General features: G+C 33.8%; 1 protein-coding gene across 2 annotated transcripts in view; it reads right to left on the bottom strand.

Moving 5' to 3' along the window:
* Positions 1-19,611, bottom strand: part of LAMA2 (laminin subunit alpha 2) — a 591,238-nt gene that overhangs the window by 320,585 nt on the left and 251,042 nt on the right. For both annotated transcript variants that reach the window (XM_067702129.1, XM_067702128.1), the window contains exons 8-9: positions 14,492-14,670; positions 8,408-8,507 (exon numbers count right to left, since the gene is read on the bottom strand). In XM_067702129.1, coding sequence (XP_067558230.1) covers positions 8,408-8,507; positions 14,492-14,670 — 279 coding nt within the window. The remainder of the gene's footprint in view (positions 1-8,407; positions 8,508-14,491; positions 14,671-19,611) is intronic.

Consider the following 19,611-nt stretch of genomic DNA (forward strand, 5'->3'; position numbering starts at 1 on the left):
ATAAAAACATAATTTAAGTTATTATATTTATGCTCCAAATAAGCACTAATTAGAAGTACAAAAAAATACAGACAATGAAAGATACTGGAAATCAAAGGAAAATTGCCCCAAAATCAATGGCTGAGAATGACATTAACCTACCAACTTTAAATATTTACACATGAATTAGTAAAAAGCAAAACACAAAAATTTGAATAATCTAATAATGTTGAATTATATATTAAATGGCATATAAATATTTATTGTAGCTTATCTTTAATCCACAAAAATGTTCAATTTCTCAAAGCAGAAATTATTTAAGGCTTATTTTCTTAACATAAATTGCTACTTCTATATTTGTAACAAATGCTACATTAAATTAGGATTAAATTAATTATGAATATCAAACATGAAGATAGAATTTTATGCAAAACTCAGACACTCTAAAAATTAATAAATATTTCTTCCTAATAACTCTTAGGTTAAAAAGAAAATCAAGACTTTAATTGCAGATCAAATAGTTTCTTAAATAGAATATAAAAGCAGTAAGAAAGGAACTTAGCAATGTTCATTGGATGTTGAAAAACTGAAGCCAAACTTTTAGGTTTAAATATTCCATTATTTTAAAAAATGTAAATAAATTAAAACTTACCTCATGTAATTATCAAAAAATTTTAAAAAACAAAATGAACACCTGGGAAAGAAGGTAAATTTGAGACATAAACAAAAAGAAAAGGAAGCAAAAAAAGGAAACTTAGACAAAGCTGATTAAGGATATCAAAAGAGGACAAATGATGAAAGAATTCCCACAAAAATATTTCAGTACCAGTTAGTTTTTACAGTGTTTTCAAAGTTTGAAACTCTTATGGAGCATATAAAAAACAGAGAGGTATGTAATTCAGTTTATTAAGCTAGTGAATACATGATATAAAAATCTAACAAAGATAATCCAAAATAAACATAACGACTAATATTTAAATAGCATTTATTTTATGCTAGGCATTACAATTTGCTTACACACTACATATATGCTAATTAACATTCAAAATAACAATATGAGGTAGACCCTATTATCTTCCCCGCTTTACAGATGAGGAAACTAAGACACAGAGAAACTTAGTGATTTGCCAAGGTAGCACAGCTGGCAGGTGTCAGAGCCAGGAACAAGTTAACATATGAATCCAGATAAGAAAATCCTAAATAAAATAAACACCAAGCTGAACCCTAAAGTACTGTAAATTAAAAGGACCTTCCATGATGACCTAGTAGAATTTATTTTGGTAATATAAATACCTCATTTTATTTCACTGTTTTATTGTGCTCTGCAGATATTTTGTTTTTTACACATGGATGGTTTGCCCCTGCATTGAGCACATTTACTGGCACCATTTTTCCCACAGCATCTGCTTACTTTGTGTCTCTGTGCCACATTTGGATAATCCTCCCAATACTTCAAACTTTTTCATTATTATTATATTTGTTATGGTGAGCTGCGATCAGAGCTTTGATGTTACTATTATAATTGTTTTGGGGCACCACTAACTACACACACATAAAACAGCAAACTTAATCTATAAATGTTGAGTGTGTTCTGACTGCTCACAGACTGGCCATTTCCCATCTCTCTCCCTCTCCTCAGGCCTCCCTGTTCCCTCAAACACAATATTTAAATTAGGCCAATTAATAACGCTACAGTGGCCTCTAAGTGCTCAAGTGAAAGGAAGAGTTGCATGTCTCTCACTTTAAATCAAAAGCTAGAAATAATTAAGCTTAGTGAGAAAGGCATGTCAAAAGTCGAAATAAGGTCTAAAGCTAGTCCTCTTTCACCAGTTAGCCAAGTTGTGAATGCAAAGGAAAAGTTCTTGAAGGAAACTAGAAGTGCTACTCCAGTGAACACACAAATGTTAAGAAAGTGAAACAGCCTTATTGCTGATACGGAGAAAGTTCTATTGGTCTGGATAGAAGATCAAACCAGCCACAACCTTCCCTTAAGCCAAAGCCTAATCCAAAGCTAGGCCCTAACTCTCTTCAATTCTATAAAGGCTGAGAGAGGTGAGGAAGCTACAGAAAAGTTTGAAGCTAGGAGAAGTTGGTTCATGAGGCTTAAGGAAAGCAGCCGTCTCCATAACATAAATGTGTCAGGTGAGGCAGCAACTGCTGATGAAGCAGCTGCATCAAGTTATCCAGAAGATCTAACTAAGATAATTCGCAGAGGTGAGGACACTAAACAACAGATTTTCAGTGTAGATGAAACAGGCAACTATTGGAAGAAGAAGCCGTCTAGGACTTTTATAGCTAGAGAGGAGAAGTCAACACCTGGCTTCAAATCTTCAAAGGACAGGCTGACTCTCTTGTTAGGGGCTAACGCAGCTGGTGACTTTAAGATGAAGTCAATGCTCATTTACCATTCCAAAAATCCCAGGGCCCTTAAGACTTATACTAAATCTACTCTACTTGGATGATAGCACAACTGTTTAAGATGGTTTATTGAATATTTTAAGCCCACTGTTGAGGACTATTGCTCAAAAAAAAAGAGACTCATTTCAAAATATTACTGATCATCTTGACAACGAACCTGGTCACCCAAGAGCTCTGATGGAGATGTACAATGAAATTCATGTTGTTTCCCTGCCTGCTAACACAACATCTTTTCTGTAGCCCATGGATCAAGAAGTAATTTTGACTTTCAAGTCTTATCATTAAAAATATGTATTTCCTAAGGTTACAGCTGCCATAGACAGTGATTCTGCTGATGGATCTGGGCAAAGTCAATTGAAAACCTACTGGAAAGGATTCACCATTCTAGATGCCATTAAGAACATTTGAGATTCATGGGAAGAGGCCAAAATATCAACATTAACAGGAGTTGGAAAGGAGTTGATTCCAACCCTCATGGATAACTTTGAAGGGTTCAACACTTCAGTGTAGAAAGTCACTGCAGATGTGGTGGAAATAGCAAGAGAAATAGAATTAGAAGTGGAGCCTGAAGATGGAACTGGATTGCCACAACCTCATGTTATATTTTAATGAATGAAGAGTTGCCTCTTCTGGATGGGCAAAGAAAGTGATTCCTTGAGATGGATTCTACTCCTGGTGAAGATGCTGTGAAGACTATTGAACTGACAACAAAGAATTTAAAATATTACATAAACTTAGTTGATAAAGCAGCCACAGGGTTTAAGAAGATTGACTCCAAATTTGAAAGAAGTTCTACTGTGCGTAAAATACTATCAAATAGCATTACATGCTACAGAGAAATTGTTCATGAAAGGAAGAATCAATCCACGTGGCAAACTTCACTGGTGTCTTATATTAAGAAATTACCGCAGCCATCCCAGCCTTCAGCAGCCACCACCCTGATCTGTCAGCCACCATTGACATCAAGGTAAGACCCTCCACCAGCAAAAAATTGCAACTCACTACAGGCGCAGATGATGGTTAGCATTTTTTAGCAAGGAAGTATTTTTTTAATTAAGGTATTGTGTTTTTAGACATAATGCTATTACACACTTAAGAGACTATAGTATAGTGTAAACATAACTTATATGCACTGGGTAACCAAAAATTAGTGTGACTTTATTACAGTGGTCTGGAACTGAACTTGCAATATCTCTGAGATATGCCTGTATCGTTTAACATTAATACATTTATTTTTTTAAATCATATGTATAAGTCAAATGGAAAAGAAATCCGTTCAATAAAGGTTGCAGATGCATTCCCCCAAATTAATATTTGTTTCTGATGTTAAAATCTCCAGACCTTGATACCAAATGTAGAAATACTGTAAGTAATAAACAATGTCTATTAATGTTTGTTTCTGGAAATATTATGAAGTAAATGTCCATAAAGACTTCCTTGTTCAGAACACTTGACTATGCAGGATGAAATTAAAGATAGACAGTTAGCAGAGAGAGATATATATAAAATGGTTGTGCTGTTATGAAATAGAGAAACCCCTTGGAGATCAGAAACTAAAAAAATTACTTTCTAGAGTGGTAAGCCAGTCCTTAAACCAGTGTCTTTCCTGAAGTTGACTAATTCTGATTAACTAGTCTAGAGCATGGTTTTATGGAACAAAAGACAATTTCTAGGTACTACTCAAGATAGGAGGACATATCAGAGAACTTTACATACAAACTCAAGAATCCTGAAAGGGTAAACTAGAAAATACACAGGTATGTGCGCACGCACACACACACACACACACACACTCACACACACACACACAATCATGAAACACACAAGAAAACAAGGCCCTGATAAAGACTTAGCAGAAAAATCAAACTGCAGAATCAAATAGATAGCAGAGAATACTGGTAACAGATACAAATTAAAAAATAAACATAGAGCTGTCCTGTCTTATCTGTGGTTTCACTTTCTATGGTTTCAGTTAACCTATGGTCAAACACGGTCGAAAAATATTAAATGGAAAATTCCAGAAACAGACAATTCATTAGTTTAACATCAAGTGCCATTCTGAGTACAGTGATGAAATCTTGCACCATCCCACTCTATCCTGCCCAGGATGTGAATCATCCCTTTTGGCAGCATATCTCATCCCACTGGCACTTAGTAGCCATATTGGTTTTCAGATTGACTGTCAAGGTTTTTCAGTGCTTGCGTTCAAGTAACCCTTATTTTACTTAATAATGGCCCCAAAATATGAGTAGTGATACTGGCAATTCAGATATGCCAAAGAGAAGCCATGAAATGCTTCCTTTAAGTGAAAAGGTGAAATTTTTCAACTTAAGAAAGACACACTGTATGCTGAGGTTGTTAAGGTCTACCATAAGAACAAATCTTATATCTATGAAATTGTGAAGAAGGAAAAAGAAATTTGTGATAGTTTTGCTATTGCACCTCAAATTGTAAAAGTTTTGACCACAGGGCATGATAAGTGTTTGGTTAAGATGAAAAAGGCATGGAATTTGTACAAAAAGATATTTTGAGAGAGAAAGACCACATTCACATAACTTTATTATAGTATATTGCTATAACTTTTATTTTATTATTAGTTGTTGTTACTTTTGCTGTGTCTAATTTATAAATTAAACTTTATCATAGGTATGTCTGTATAGGAAAAAAACATCGTATATGCAGGGTTTGGTACCATCTGCAGTTTCAGGCATCCACTGGGAATCTTGAAACATACCCCCAGGGATAAGGGGGGACTGTATTTAAATGTTTAAAGAAACAAAAATAATATTAAATATAGGTGAATTAAAAGAGACTATCAGAAAAACAAAATGCAGTTAGAAACTTTTCTTATAAAATATACCAAAATAAATTCCAGATGGATTAAAGAATTAAGTATCATAAAAAGAAATCAAGTGGTCAAGATGAAAGTGGTCAAAGGCACAAACTTCCAGTTATAAGATAAATAAGTACAAGGGATGTAATGTACAACCTGATTAATATAATGAACTCTGCTGTATGTTATACATGAAAGTTGTTAACAGAGTAGATCCTAAGAGTTCTCATCACAAGAAAATTTTTTTTCCTTTTTCTTTTATTTTGTATCTATACGAGATGATGAACGTTCACTAAACTTATTGTGGTAATCATTTCATGAAGTATGAAAGTCAAATCATTAAACTGAACACCTTGAACAGTGTTGTATGTCAATTATATTTCAATAAAACTGGAAGAATAAAAGGAAATAAAAACTAAATAAATAAATAATTTGTGTAAACTTGGAGTAGATAAGAATTTTAGGATTATAAAGGCATGTAAGAAATCCAATAGAAAAATATTGCTATGAATAATAATTTTAGCATGTCATTATTATAGCTAAAGTGGGTTTTCTAAATTTTCATAGGTTATTATATAAAAATTTTAAAATTATATACATTAAAAATTCTTATCTATAATAATGAGACACAAAGAAAATCTAGAAATTGTTCATAACAAATACGACATACTATTAGAGCTCTTACAAATCTATGGAGGGAAAAAAACAACCTTACACCAAAAAGAAAATTAAGGAAACAGAAAATTCACACACAAAATATTTGTTTTTCTCTAGCAATCAGGTTAATGCCAATGAGACAGTGAACATCATTTCTCATGATCTGGTTATTCATTCTGACTAAGAAATCCAAATCACTAGACTACATCTGAGACTGTTTCCTAAAGAGATCATCAGACTAAACAGGAAGAGAAAAATGTATCATGGTTATATGTCTAATTATTCAACTCAAGCCCATACTGAATAAAATGGATCTAATTATAATATTACAAATATTGATTATTGCTTTCAATTTAAAATTAGAAAAATTAATTATTGGCCTGGAACCAAATATCTCTACACAATTTTTGAAAAGGTGAAGATGCAATTGACAGATATTGTCAAGTAGGTTGAAGATCAGGGGAGCATGTAAGGACGGTCTTTTTCTCAGTTTGTGTAGTATGACCTCAAGAGATAAAGTCCAACTTTAATAAATCAAAAACTAGGAATTTAAGCTTTTTATTTAACATGCTAAAAATACCATAGAAGAAAAAAATTATAAAAAGATATGAATGGTAGGAAGAAGGTGATATGAATGAAATGTTTGTGTTCCAAGATGGACAGTCAATAGGCAATATTTAATGGTGATGAAAAATACTAAGAATATTATTCAGATATTGTTTGAAAGATAAGTTCTTCCAAAAGAACTTAAGAGGAGGAAAGGATCAATGTGATTAAATTTGGAAATGAGACTAGGGGTGCATAAGTTGAAGAGGACACTTTGCTGTTTATTTTATTACCTTCCCTACTGTTAAAATTTTATGTGACCATGTGTTGTTTTTATAATAATTGAAAAATCACTATTTTGTACAACTGTAACTTATATAATATTGTACATCAACTATACCATAATTTGGAAAAAAGAATTTAGAGCACAGAGGAAAAAAATTATTGAAAAATATTTATATCCAGAGATCTTCATTAAAGCATTGGTTAAAATATACAAAATTTAGAAACAATCTTAATATCTATTCAAAGTTGAGTACTGTATTCAGGAGCTAAAACCAGATTTCAGAGAAATGAACGGATATGGGGAAAATTCATCATGTAAAGTTAACATACAAATGTTAATAAGAGTACTATGCTGAATTACCACTGCATTGAATACTCATTTTTCTACTTTTTTTTTTTGTAGTCACTTTTTTCAACAACAAAATACCTACCATTTTAAACTCAGGGGATAAAATTAAATTACATTGCTCAAAATAATGTGATTCAGTTGCTACCATAAAAAGATAAGGGACCATAAAATGAAAAGTGACATCAATAATTCACCATTTGAGTTTTTAAATAATCATTTTTTAATCTTTTAAGATTTAAGACTTTAAGGCTTAAACAGATAATCAAATAGTTTTGTAAAGAAAGCAGGTAAGCTAAACTGTGCCAAAGAAATATTGCCAGTCTTTCAAATAGAAGGTCTTTCGGGGAAAAAGCCTATAGCATAGCCATGATTTATTTTAGTCTTTCCACAGAAGAGAAGAATCCAGTCTTAGAAATATAAAGAAACAGTTCCAGATATATTCTATGAATTTTCTACTTTGGCAAGCAACTTTCCTGGAAGTAGTTCTTAAACATTTTACATCAAAGAGTTAATTTGGCATTTGATTACTTAATGTTTGGAGTTCATCGTGAATTTCAATCCTCAAAGAAGGTTTTGTCTTAAATTAATGTCAGCCTCTTTCCCTTCATTATCTCATTCCTACTGCCTTTTACAGTCCTTTATGTAGACTTCTCACTTTCTGTATTATTAACTACATCTCAGTCTGTGATCTCATCTATTCGCTCTTCCCATTGTAGCACACACATCCCTCAAAGAACACTGTCATTTCACCCTAGAAATCATACATGCTACAAAGCAATATAATAAATAGCAAGATGTCAAAAAATTACATACACCACAGATTTATAATAGACTAGAAGATATATATATAGATATGTAAATATGTATATATGTGTGTGTATATATATATATATATACACACACACGTATACTAATGCAAAACAAATGATTCAACTTTTCTTGCTTTTAAAGTATAATTAAACAAACATAATTATTGAGATGAATTAAAAACTGCTTCCTGTAGGGGACATTGATAGCTGTAAGAATAAATTTATACTGAGTCCATGTGCTCTGCGGCCCACGTGCCGCAACTACTGACCCTGGATGTTTCAACTACTGAAGCCCGCACACCTAGAGCCTGTGCTCCACAACAAGAGAAGCCACCGCAATGAGAAGCCTGCGCACCGCAGCAAAGAATAGCCCCACTCACCGCAACTAGAGAAAAAAGCCCGCGCGCAGCAACAAAGACCCAACGCAGCCAAAAAAAAAAAAGAATAAATTTATTCCATCTTCTGAAAATAATCACACTTGGCTTTAGTTGTCCTTTCATCAGAACAACGGCCTTCTACTATAGCTCTCACCTCGTTGAGCACGTTTTTCATCCTTGACACAGACTTCACTTAAGGAACCAACTGGGTCACAATGGCATGGCTGGCATGGTCTTGGATAATTTGGAGATATCTAAGAAAAATATTAAAATTCTGTTTTAAAAACAGTAAATTTTTCCATTCAGCAAGACTTTAAAGAACATTTTAATAAATAATAATAAATTATATTTAGAAAATGATAATATAAGAAATTTTCTTTATTATATGTTTGCATTTTCTAAAATCCATTTCATCTAAGTGGATACACAGAAATAAAGAGGATAGCATAATAAACTACTAAATATTTGTTACCTAGATTCAACAATTATCAAGATTTTGCTATATGATTCATCACATTTTATTCTTTGCTGAAGTTTTTAAAGAAAATCCCCAATAAAGAGTCTTTTAATCCCTACACATTTCAGTATGCATCTTTCTTTTATAATCACAGTATCATTATCATTACAAACAAAAAGAACAATGTTTGCTTATATAGAGAACATTAGAATATTAGAGAAATATACATTCCATAATAAAATCTTCCTTACTGTTTTATTACAACATAGTTCAAAATTAGTAATTTTTCCCCAAATTAATTTTTCAAAAACTTTTTACATTGATCATGATATAGCTAATTAAATAGAAATGTATATTTGGTGCTTGAAAAAGATGTTAAATATTTACGTTAAAAATTTGACTTTCTCAGGAGGCAGCATAATCTGGGGGGAAACAATGTAGGCTCTGTAATTAGGAAGGCTTGAGCTCATATCCCACTGTGTCCACTTACTGGCTATGTGGCCTCCTGCAATTTACTTACTTCCTGATAATATGAGGATAATAGTAGAAACTTTAGTGATGTTATTAAATTAAAATTAAGAGGAATAAAGCATCTCATAAGATTCCTCACATACATTAAATACACAGTACAACTAGTAGTTTTTAATGTTAGAATATTTTAATTAAACACACCTAGACTGTGCTAATGTACCAAATATACAATATTTATTTTCAAGATGCAATAGGATAAGAACAAAAAAAAAATAAACAATTCTTTGCCTAGGAAATACTAAAAAACTCTGAATACATATATAAAATTGTGTATATAAGTATATATATATGTTTCTCCAATAAAATACAGTTTTATATATGTATATATCTAGGTTTAATTGATAAATGAAAACCTGTTTGCTAATATAAGTCAAAGTTTCACAAGTAGAGAAATATTTACATGTCTGATAGAATTCAATCAACTATATCCACAGATCAGTTTCAAAATCATCATTTGTTTAAGACCCCTTCATTCACTTCCTATTATGAGGTAAGGACTGTGCAAAGCACAGATAAGGCCTGATTTCTGCCTTAAAGAAGCTTACAGGAATAGCAGACTTGAAAGATATTGATTAAATAGAATGTGCAAAGTGATAAAACAGACACACAAGCAGCGCGTTCTGGGGCAAAAGAAGAGAGAGTAATAACACAATGAAGTCAAGCAATGTTTCACAGAAAAAGTGACATTTAGACTGGAGCTTGAAGTATGAGTAGCAATTTGAGAGTGGAATTGGGAGGAGGGCTTTCTAACCAAGAGAAAACCAAGACATGAAGAAAAACAAAACAAAACTCTCTGTGGGCATATAGCACTACATTTCTTTAGGATAGATTCTTAGCTCTTATAAATATGATTTATGATTCCAATGATGAGCTTGAGTAAACCAAAGCCTCTTAATTTGTTATCCTTCTTTGTGGTAATTGGGAAAATCTGCCTGAATCAGACTGCTGATCAGGAACAAGTCCTAACATAAGAGATTTTATAAATTAATCTACTTTATACTTGATTTTTAATTTTATTAAAATAATCAGATTACTAATCAATCCTCAAAGTAAGCACTGCTATATGTGTGTGTGTGTGTGTGTATTTTAACACTTAAATATATGTATTTAGGAGATAAATCTAAAATTAGATTTTAAGGCAATAATTTTAAGAATATCATAGAGATATGTTATTTAGCTATAAAATTTGCAATGCACAAAACTTTTCTATCTATATCTTCATAAAAGCACACTGAATTTCTACCCAAATATTAAGAACCTGAAAGATTTGAATTTTTAATACAATATAGCATACGTATATTTATGTGTTAAAATATCAAAATCTAGGCTCAGATTCACTTAATAACTTGTAATAACTTGATGAAGCTTCCAGTTTTAATGATGGCACAGTGTCTTGTATAGGTCTAGCACATGGTCAAATGACAATTATGAATTCTGGACAAAATATAAAAATCAAACATTTGAGGACTTGGGAGAATAATCAAAAGCAGGCAGAAATTAGAAGGATTTGAGATTTGAAAGAAGAAAATACAGTAGATGAGATCCATGTTCATATAAGGGTAACAACAAAATTTGCATATCAATACCCCTCAATTCTTAACTGATCCTTTAATTGTACATTAAATCAGGGGACTCCAAGGAGCTCAGTGGATAGCAACAGCTGGAAAGCTAAATGATCTGAGTAAAATTTTCCAGTCTACACACCATAAAGTGAACAGAAACAAGACTTTATCAATCAAGTTGGAAAGGTTAGATAAACACCTGAGCTTTTTATTAATCTGTCCTAACAAGGTATAAAAGCAAGCCTCCTCAGTTTAATAGTGATTAGTCAGTAAGTTGATCACCTATTAAAACAAAATTCACAAATCTTTGGAAGAAGACAACAAAATCTTGTCTCTACACTGTATCATCCTCAATGTCCTGTGTAAATTATAAATTACTAGACACGAGGAGAAAAATGAAGGTGTGGTCCTTATTCAAGAAACAGCAAGTCAATAAAAACAGACCCTGAGGTGTCCCAAGTATTGAAATTAGCAGACAAGGACTTGTACAGGTCTGTATATATGCCCAAGAATATAAAGGAAATAATGTTCATAAGGAGTAAACACATGGATTATTTCAGCAGAGAAATGGAAATTACAAAAAACACAGTAAGTCTGTAAAGCTGAAAATAAAATATCTCAATGAAAAAATTAACTGGATATGCTTAGCAGCAGGTAAGTGATCGCAGGGAGAAAGGTAGTATACCTAATTACAGATAAATAGAATTTATCCAATCTGAAGAACAAAACAAATTTTATTTACCACAGACTCAATAACCTATAGGACACAGTCCAGCAACCTGACCTGTATGCAGTTGGAGTCACAAAAGGGGAAGAGAGAGCATGGTTCAAAAAAATTTTTAAAGAAATAATGGCTTAAAATTTCCAAAATGTGGTATAAAATCTCAATTTATAATTACAAGAAGCTCAGTAGCCAAGAAGGTAAGCACAAAGAAAGCCACATTTAGATACACATGGTCCAATTCTGAAATTGGAAAATCTTTTCTGTAACTAAAACTGTAGGCTTTGTAAGGCACATAAGGTTTGTTTCTTCTCTTCCTCCTCCTTCTCTCCTCCACCTCTTCCACCTAGTTCTTGTTCATCTTGTTCTTCTTCTTTTCCTTAATTTTTTTGTTGTTCTTTTCATTTTCGTTCCATCTCCTTTCCCTTCCTCTCCTTTTTCTACTCCCCTCCTTCTCCTCTGCCTCTTTCTTTTTTTTCTTTTAACAAACTTTTACAAATGTAAAAAAAAATTATTTGTTCACAGGCCATATAGATATAGGCCATGGGCCAAATTTGATCTAGAGGTCATAGTTTGCCAATACATGTTTTGGCTGCTAAAAGGCAAATAAAAAGAGGATATCTTGAAATCAGTCAGAGAGTTAAAGACACATTATATATAGAAGAAAAAAATGCAAATGATGGCTGCCTTCTCATTAGAATAAGTGAAATCCAGAAAATACTGTATCTTTATTTTTTTAATAAATTTATTTATTTTATTTATTTTATTTTTGTCTGTGTTGGGTCTCCATTGCTGCGTGCAGGCTTTTCTCTAGTCGTGGTGAGCAGGCTTCTCATTGTGGTGGCTTCTCTTGTTGTGGAGCATGAGCTCTAGGCACGTGGGCTTCAGTAGTGTGGCACGCAGTCTCAGTAGTTGTGGCTCACGGGATTAGCAGCTCCGAGGCCTGTGGGATCTTCCCGGCCCAGGGCTCAAACCCATGTCCCCTGCATTGGCAGGCAGATTCTTAACCACTGCGCCACCAGGGAAATCCAAGAAAATACCGTATCTTTAAAGTACTGAAAGAAAAACAAACATCTCTCTCCATGTAATGAAAATATACTTCAGTAATAAGGGTAGAATAAAGACATTTTCCGATGAAATAAACCTGAGAGAAATTGTCACCATCAATTCTTGCCCTATTTTTAAAAAAAAGCTAAAGGAAGTTCTTCAGGCAGAAGGAAATTATACAAAATTAACAAAAGACATGCAAGATCTCTACACTGAAAACACTGATATGAATAATTAAAGAAGACAGAAATAAGTGAAGAGATATACTATATTCATTGACTGGAAGACTCAATATTGTTAAAGTGTTAGTTCTCTCCATATTTGCATTTAGATTCTATACAACAATCCCAACTAATATTTCTGTCATTGAGAAGTTGATTCTAAAATTTGCATGGAAATGTAAAGAAACTACTATAGCCAAAACAATCTTCAAAAGGAAGAATAAAGTTAGTGCACATATGTTTCTGAATTCTAGTTTTATTAAAGCTAAAGTTATCGGGCTTCCCTGGTGGTGCAGGGGTTGGGAGTCCGCCTGCCGATGCAGGGGACACGGGTTCATGCCCCGGTCTAAGAGGGTCCTGCATGCTGCGGAGCGGCTGGGCCCGTGAGCCATGGCCGCTGAGCCTGCGCGTCCGGAGCCTGTGCTCCGCAACGGGAGAGGCCACAACAGTGAGAGGCCCGCGTACCGCAAAAAAAAAAAAAAAAAAGCTAAAGTCATCAAGATAGTGTGCCATTAGCAGAAAGATGGACAAATATATCCATGGAACAGAACTGGGGCTCCAGATGTTGACCCAAAAGATCAACTGGTTTTCAAAAAATGCCTCAAAACAATTCAAAAGAGAAAAAGAAAGTATTTTTCCAAAAATGGTGCTGGAACAACAGATGAACCACATAGATCTCAATCATTATTTCATACCCTACACAAAGATTAACTTGAGATGGGCCATAGCCCTGAAAGTTAAAATTATACATTTCTAGAATAAAAAAGAACAATTTCTTGACTTGAAGAAATACTTCACAAGAGAAGATATAGGAATAGCCAATAAACACTTAAAATAAGAATTTAATCCATGGGATCTGCTGTAAATTCATAATAGAAGATCTGCTGTAGCACCAAGCATTGATGGGAATGACTTAGTGATTGCCTAGTACCCACTTGCCATACCTACTACACCCACATCTACTAGAATGGCTAATTCAAAAAGATAGTCAAGACCAAATAACAGATAATGTGGAAGAACTAGAATTTACATACACTTTTGGTGAACATGTAAAACAGTATTACTAACTTGACAAAATGTTGTCAGTATCTTATAAAGTCAAACATATATCTATCCTGTGAAGCAAGTACTCTACTCCTAGATATTTACACAAGGTTAATAACACATGACCACAAAAAGACTCACATAAAACTGTTTTATAGGAGCTAACCAAAAACTGGAAATGACCCAAATATCCACCAACAGGAGAATGGATTAAAAATTAAGATATGTTCACGCAAAGGACTACTCCTTAGCAATTTTTTTAAAAGAAATAACTACTGATGTGTACAACATGAATAAATCTTAACATGTTAAATTGAGTGAAAGGAAGACCAACAATTTTATGTACTTTATGATTTCTTTTTTAGGAAATTCACTAAGAGGCAAAACTAATTTATGCTCTAAAAATCAGAACAGAGTTTGCCTGGGGGTGGTGATTGACTGGAATGAGGCACAATGGGACTTTCTGGAGAGATGGAAATATTTTATATCACATCCTGAAAGATTTATACAGTTTCTACTATGAAATATCTCTAGTCACCTTTGAGAATGTGAAGTCCAATTATTTAGAGAAGCTATCAAAATTATTTTTCCCTATAATACATCTCTGTCTGAAAAAGCCAAAATAACACTTAATGAAAGAAAAAGCATACTTTACCCCTTTGGGTCTGAAGAAACCATCAATGCATGTCTCACAATTTATGCCAGCAGTGTTTCCAGTACAATTAATGCACACACCCCCTCCAATGTACTTTCCATGTATATTTAAACTCAGATTTCTTCTGGCAACATTTTCATCATAATAGCATTCTTCAGCTTTCCCATGACAATTGCAGGCTACATTAGGGAAAAATAAATTTATAGACATTAATTTGAGATATACTTAAAAATAATATTTTGTTACATAAGAGATTTTTATACCATATGGAAAATTATATTACATTATATATGTATATATATATAATCAATACAAAGGTCTCTAGAAAGTACTTAGATTTATTAGACATATTAATAAATTTGCATGTTTTAATGGAACTTGAAATAGTTAAAACATAAATTAAGCTGAAGCATATGAAATTGCCAATATTTGACTGATTTTATCTTACAAAACTGATATTTCATATAATTCACCCTACAATTTCCTATCACGACAAACAAATTACTGAACTATGGTACTGAATGATTAACATCCATGTAATCTGTAATGAATAATTATTATATGTGAACCTCTGTGTTAGATACTACGGGTAAAAAGGATGCTTAGTATATACACTTGACCCTTGAATAATGCAGGAGTTAAGGGTACCAATCCTCTGCACAATGGAAAATTAGAGCATAACTTTGCAGTCAGCCCTCCCTGTCCTTGGTTTCTCATCCCCCAATTCAACCAACCACGGATTGTGTAGTACTGTAGCACTGTTGTCTGCATTTAGTGAAAGAAATCCGCCTATAAGTGGACCCTTGCAGTTCAAATCCATGTTGTTCAAGAGTCAAATGTTATTCCTTTCTTTTACTACTAATCATAACTAAAACCTAGGGATTTTTTATATGCCACATTCTGTTCTAAATGTTTTATATTTATTACCACTGATTTTAATTCTCCAATAGTTTTGTGACTTACAGACTCTATTAACCTCTTTTCATATATTAGGAATCTCAAGCAAAGAGAAGTGAAATAACTAGTAAAAGTTCACCAAGTCAGTATTGTAAGCCAAACTCTGAAGTCGGGCTCCAGAGTCTGCAGGGCTAACCACTACCACAATCCCTTCAAGTTATAAGAAAAATTTGTACGATAAGTGCCAAGGTATCAGGACAAGATGAGCGCTGGTTTGCTCAGTGGTGAGATCACGCTATTTTGTGCCAGTCTTGGATTTGGGTGTCCTCTTCACTCCTTAGTAGTCCTGTGAGGTAGGGAACTTCATTTCACTAAGGCTCAGTTTCCATATAAAACATGAATTGGTCAGTAGTAATTACTAGGTAGGGATATTTAAAATGCACGTAAAATCATTAGCATAATGCATTATAAATAAGTTCCCAAATGATTTTCCCTGTTCCACTTCCCCTCATCTTCATCCTCTATGTTTTCGTAACCCCCTTCTCTTCTTCTCCTTTTCTTTTTCATATCACATTACAGGCGTTCAGAGGAATGATAAATTACTTCCCCAGGAAGAATTGGGTAAGGCTTTGAAAAATGGGTAGAATTTATTTTAGGATGGCAACTAGGCAAAAAATATACTATGCAATGTCTTTCCTCATATGTTGAGTTTCTTAGGTGTCCTTGCATTGATTTCCACATCTATACGTGTGTGCGTATGTGTGCATGTGTATGCACGTGCACGGGCCTGTGTGCGGCACACAGCTCTTTAATTCCACAAAAGGGGACATTTATATACTGTTCTGAACTGTCTTTTTACTAACAGTAAATAGCATGGCTCCTTCTCTATTGGTATTATGTTTTCCTTAAGGCTACACTGGGTACTTCTTGATTAATTAGATGCCTAATAGTGGGCAGTTACATTGTTTCCAGATTTCTCCTTTACAACACTGAGTACCTACCAGGAGGGCAATGGAGGTCGGGGTTAGGAGTGGGGGTCTGGTGTTAGACGGCTCCCCATTTGCCAGCTGAGTGACTTTGAGGAGACAGTTCAAGTCTTAGCGTCATTTTGGTACTTAACTCTTAGGTTGTGGTGAGAATGCAGATCATCTAGCAGAACGCCTGAGACAGTAAATACTCAGCCCTGTAAATGTCAGTAGCAGTGGTATTAGCAATTGGGTACTAAAGACAAGGATCATAAAACGTCCTGTACAGCTATCCAAGTCCATCTACAGATTAAATTCCTGCAAGTGCAATTTCTAGTCAAGGGGCATGGGAAATTTTAATTTTAATTAACTTGAAAAAATTCCCTCTGCAAATGCTATGTCAGATTACTCTCCCTCCGATAGATAGGATAAAACTGTTTCCCCACAGCCTCATCAAAACTGTGTATTACCAACATTTTCCATTCGGTGAGCATTCAAACATATGTTGAGTGAATGAATGAACACTTTGGTAAGTTTTAAAAAAAGTACTATTATTGTTTTAATGGATATTTCCTTAATTATAAATAAGTGTGATCATTTCTTTATATGGTTATATCATATTTTTTTCCTGAGCAATGTCTGTTTTGATCCTTGCTCATTTTTAACAGGTTGTTTTGAATTTTTTTCTTATTGCTATGGAAGATCTCTTCATATAGTAAGGATATTATCTCCTTTTCTTGTTTGTTGCAAATATCTTCTTCACCTTGTTGGCTTTTGATTTAAGATATAGTACTCTTGCTATATTAGTGGAGAGTTTTCAAAATGTATTCTAGGGGACATGTAGTCACAAATAGAAATCACTAGGCATCATAAGCAGTTTTATATCTTTAGGACAATGCACAAGAATTCTCAAAAATCTTGTAAAACTATATTGCAAGAAATAGTCAAGATTTCTGCTATAAGTACAACTAGAGGGAAATACAGAGGAATACAAATTTATTCTCACATTATTTAGAACTAGTATTGCTGACTGTACTTATAACCATGAGCTAATGCAGGTAAAGACTGATGCCTGAGGAGCAGTCCTTTTCACACTCCATGTATGAGGGCCCTTTCCTACAGCCTTGGCTGCTGTTTAAAGGTCCTGGGCCTGCACAGCTTTCATCTATAGCCTTAGAGGACATGGATAATACCTACTCACAAAGAGCCATTTTTCACTCTGTCATCAGCAGTTTGTTATTTCATAGAATGTCCAAGACACATGATAGAAACTGTCTGTTAGTACAGGCTTAGCAATGGAATACATATCCTTTGCACTGTAGAGATATAACCTGCCTCAAATAAGCTAGACTGATAAAAGTCGAAATTAAATTCAAATGAATTAGAAGGCAGTTATTCATTTTATAGAGGGATTTGTCACGTTGCAGGATTTTTCTAAATATTAAGAGGTGAATGGAACACAATTCAACTTGGAAAATAAAATTTTCATATAAGCTTTTACAAATGTGTACATTGCCAAAAGCACAATATTTATACAAGGTTTTATGGTTAAGACCCCTATCTTTAATTTGTGGATTTCAAAAAAAGAAATTATTTTCTCAGTTTGGAAATACAACCTCCCATCTCTTCCACAAAGAAAGATAAAATTGTTTTATAATAACACTATTTTATAAAAATGTATATAGCAGCAAGTGGAAATTTCCTTCTGTGTTGCTTTGTCCATCCCTGTTGCTAATAAGTCTGATCCATCCTTTCTGTTTCCTTGTTTAAACACATACACACAAGTGGAGAGTGGTAAAGGATTCTGCAGAGCCACTTAACGTTACATCATGATAACTTTGTGATAGAATGTTAGAGACAACAGGAAGAATCCCTACCCTCAAATGCTCAAAAGTTCCACGTGTGACTGTTGATATTCTACAAGCAGAAGAGGAATTAATTAAATTTAAGGAAGTTTGAGAAGAGATATTCATGGTGTCATTTAACTTAAATTCAGTCTTAGGAATGAATGTCTGCTCTTGTCGGGACAAGCTGTGGAGATCCTGAGGGATTGTCAGGAATGGGGTTGGGGGCAGATGATAAAAAACAAGGGCTGGGCATCTGCTACCCACCCCCCTTACAACACTGGGTAGTGGTGGCCCATTCCCTCAGATACATCTCAGTAACAATGAGTGATTTCTAAACCGAAATATCTTCACAAGCACTCAGACACAACTCAAAAGGCAAAAGAGATATGTGCAGAAAATGAAGGGACTCAAGACATTGATAGGATAGGCAGAATCTTAAACTGAAAAGAAAATGTATTTTATGTTTGGGGAATATTTTATGATTAAAGTCTGCTACAATTCAATAATTTTAAGGACGTATCTTGTCTGACACATGATACCTGATAAATATTTTTATTCAATAAATACATAAGGTTGGTATTGGTTTAAAATGGCTACCAAGCCTGTTTTGGTGACCACATACACCTACTGAACTGAAAAAATGTGATTAGGACTGATTCACTAAAATATTAATATTTGAATTCAATACAATTGGGCTTTCTGGCTAGTTCGGATTTATAGTTCAGCAGAAGCCTTTGTTTTTCGGTCTCGTCTTGGCCTGAACAGATCTCCAGAAACAGAAGTTTCTCTAGCTTCCCTGTCACTGTGTTGGGACAGTTGGCCATATTAGGCTACAAAGTCATCTGCTACCTTTCTTGGGTACTTCCCTTCAGGGAAAACTTCAAAAGTGATAATATTAAAGTATAAATGAGTATTTGTTGGCAAATGTTTGCATAGCCAGTTCTTTTATGGTTTTTCATTACCGGCTTTTTCTTGGTTGTCACTGTCCAATAATTACTATAGCGTAGTTTATGCTAATGATTGTCACTGATACCATTTCTAATAGTAGCATTTTATACCGTTATTAATGTGAAACCACACAGTTAAAATATTAATGCCTATTATTAAAATAAATATTCTTTCTCCACAAATTTGACTTCTTGCCTTCTCTCTGTTACGTTTTACTCTCCTATTCTTCCCAGCTACTGCCCCCAAACACTACCCTTTAATAAGTATAACTAATGAATCAGAGTCCTTTCTTTCCCAGATAACAAACTGACTCTAACCTGTAGGGTCTGATCTCTTCCCTCTGGTTTTTCTCCATTTATTAGATGATGGGTACTCAAAAGCTATTTACTATTTACCTGAGCTATTTAGGGGAGGAACTACAAAGGGAACAGGCAGAAGGATCTGGAGCTATACTGGTTTCAGA

The sequence above is a fragment of the Pseudorca crassidens genome, chromosome 13, assembly GCF_039906515.1.
Source record: "Pseudorca crassidens isolate mPseCra1 chromosome 13, mPseCra1.hap1, whole genome shotgun sequence".
Classification (NCBI taxonomy): domain Eukaryota; kingdom Metazoa; phylum Chordata; class Mammalia; order Artiodactyla; family Delphinidae; genus Pseudorca; species Pseudorca crassidens.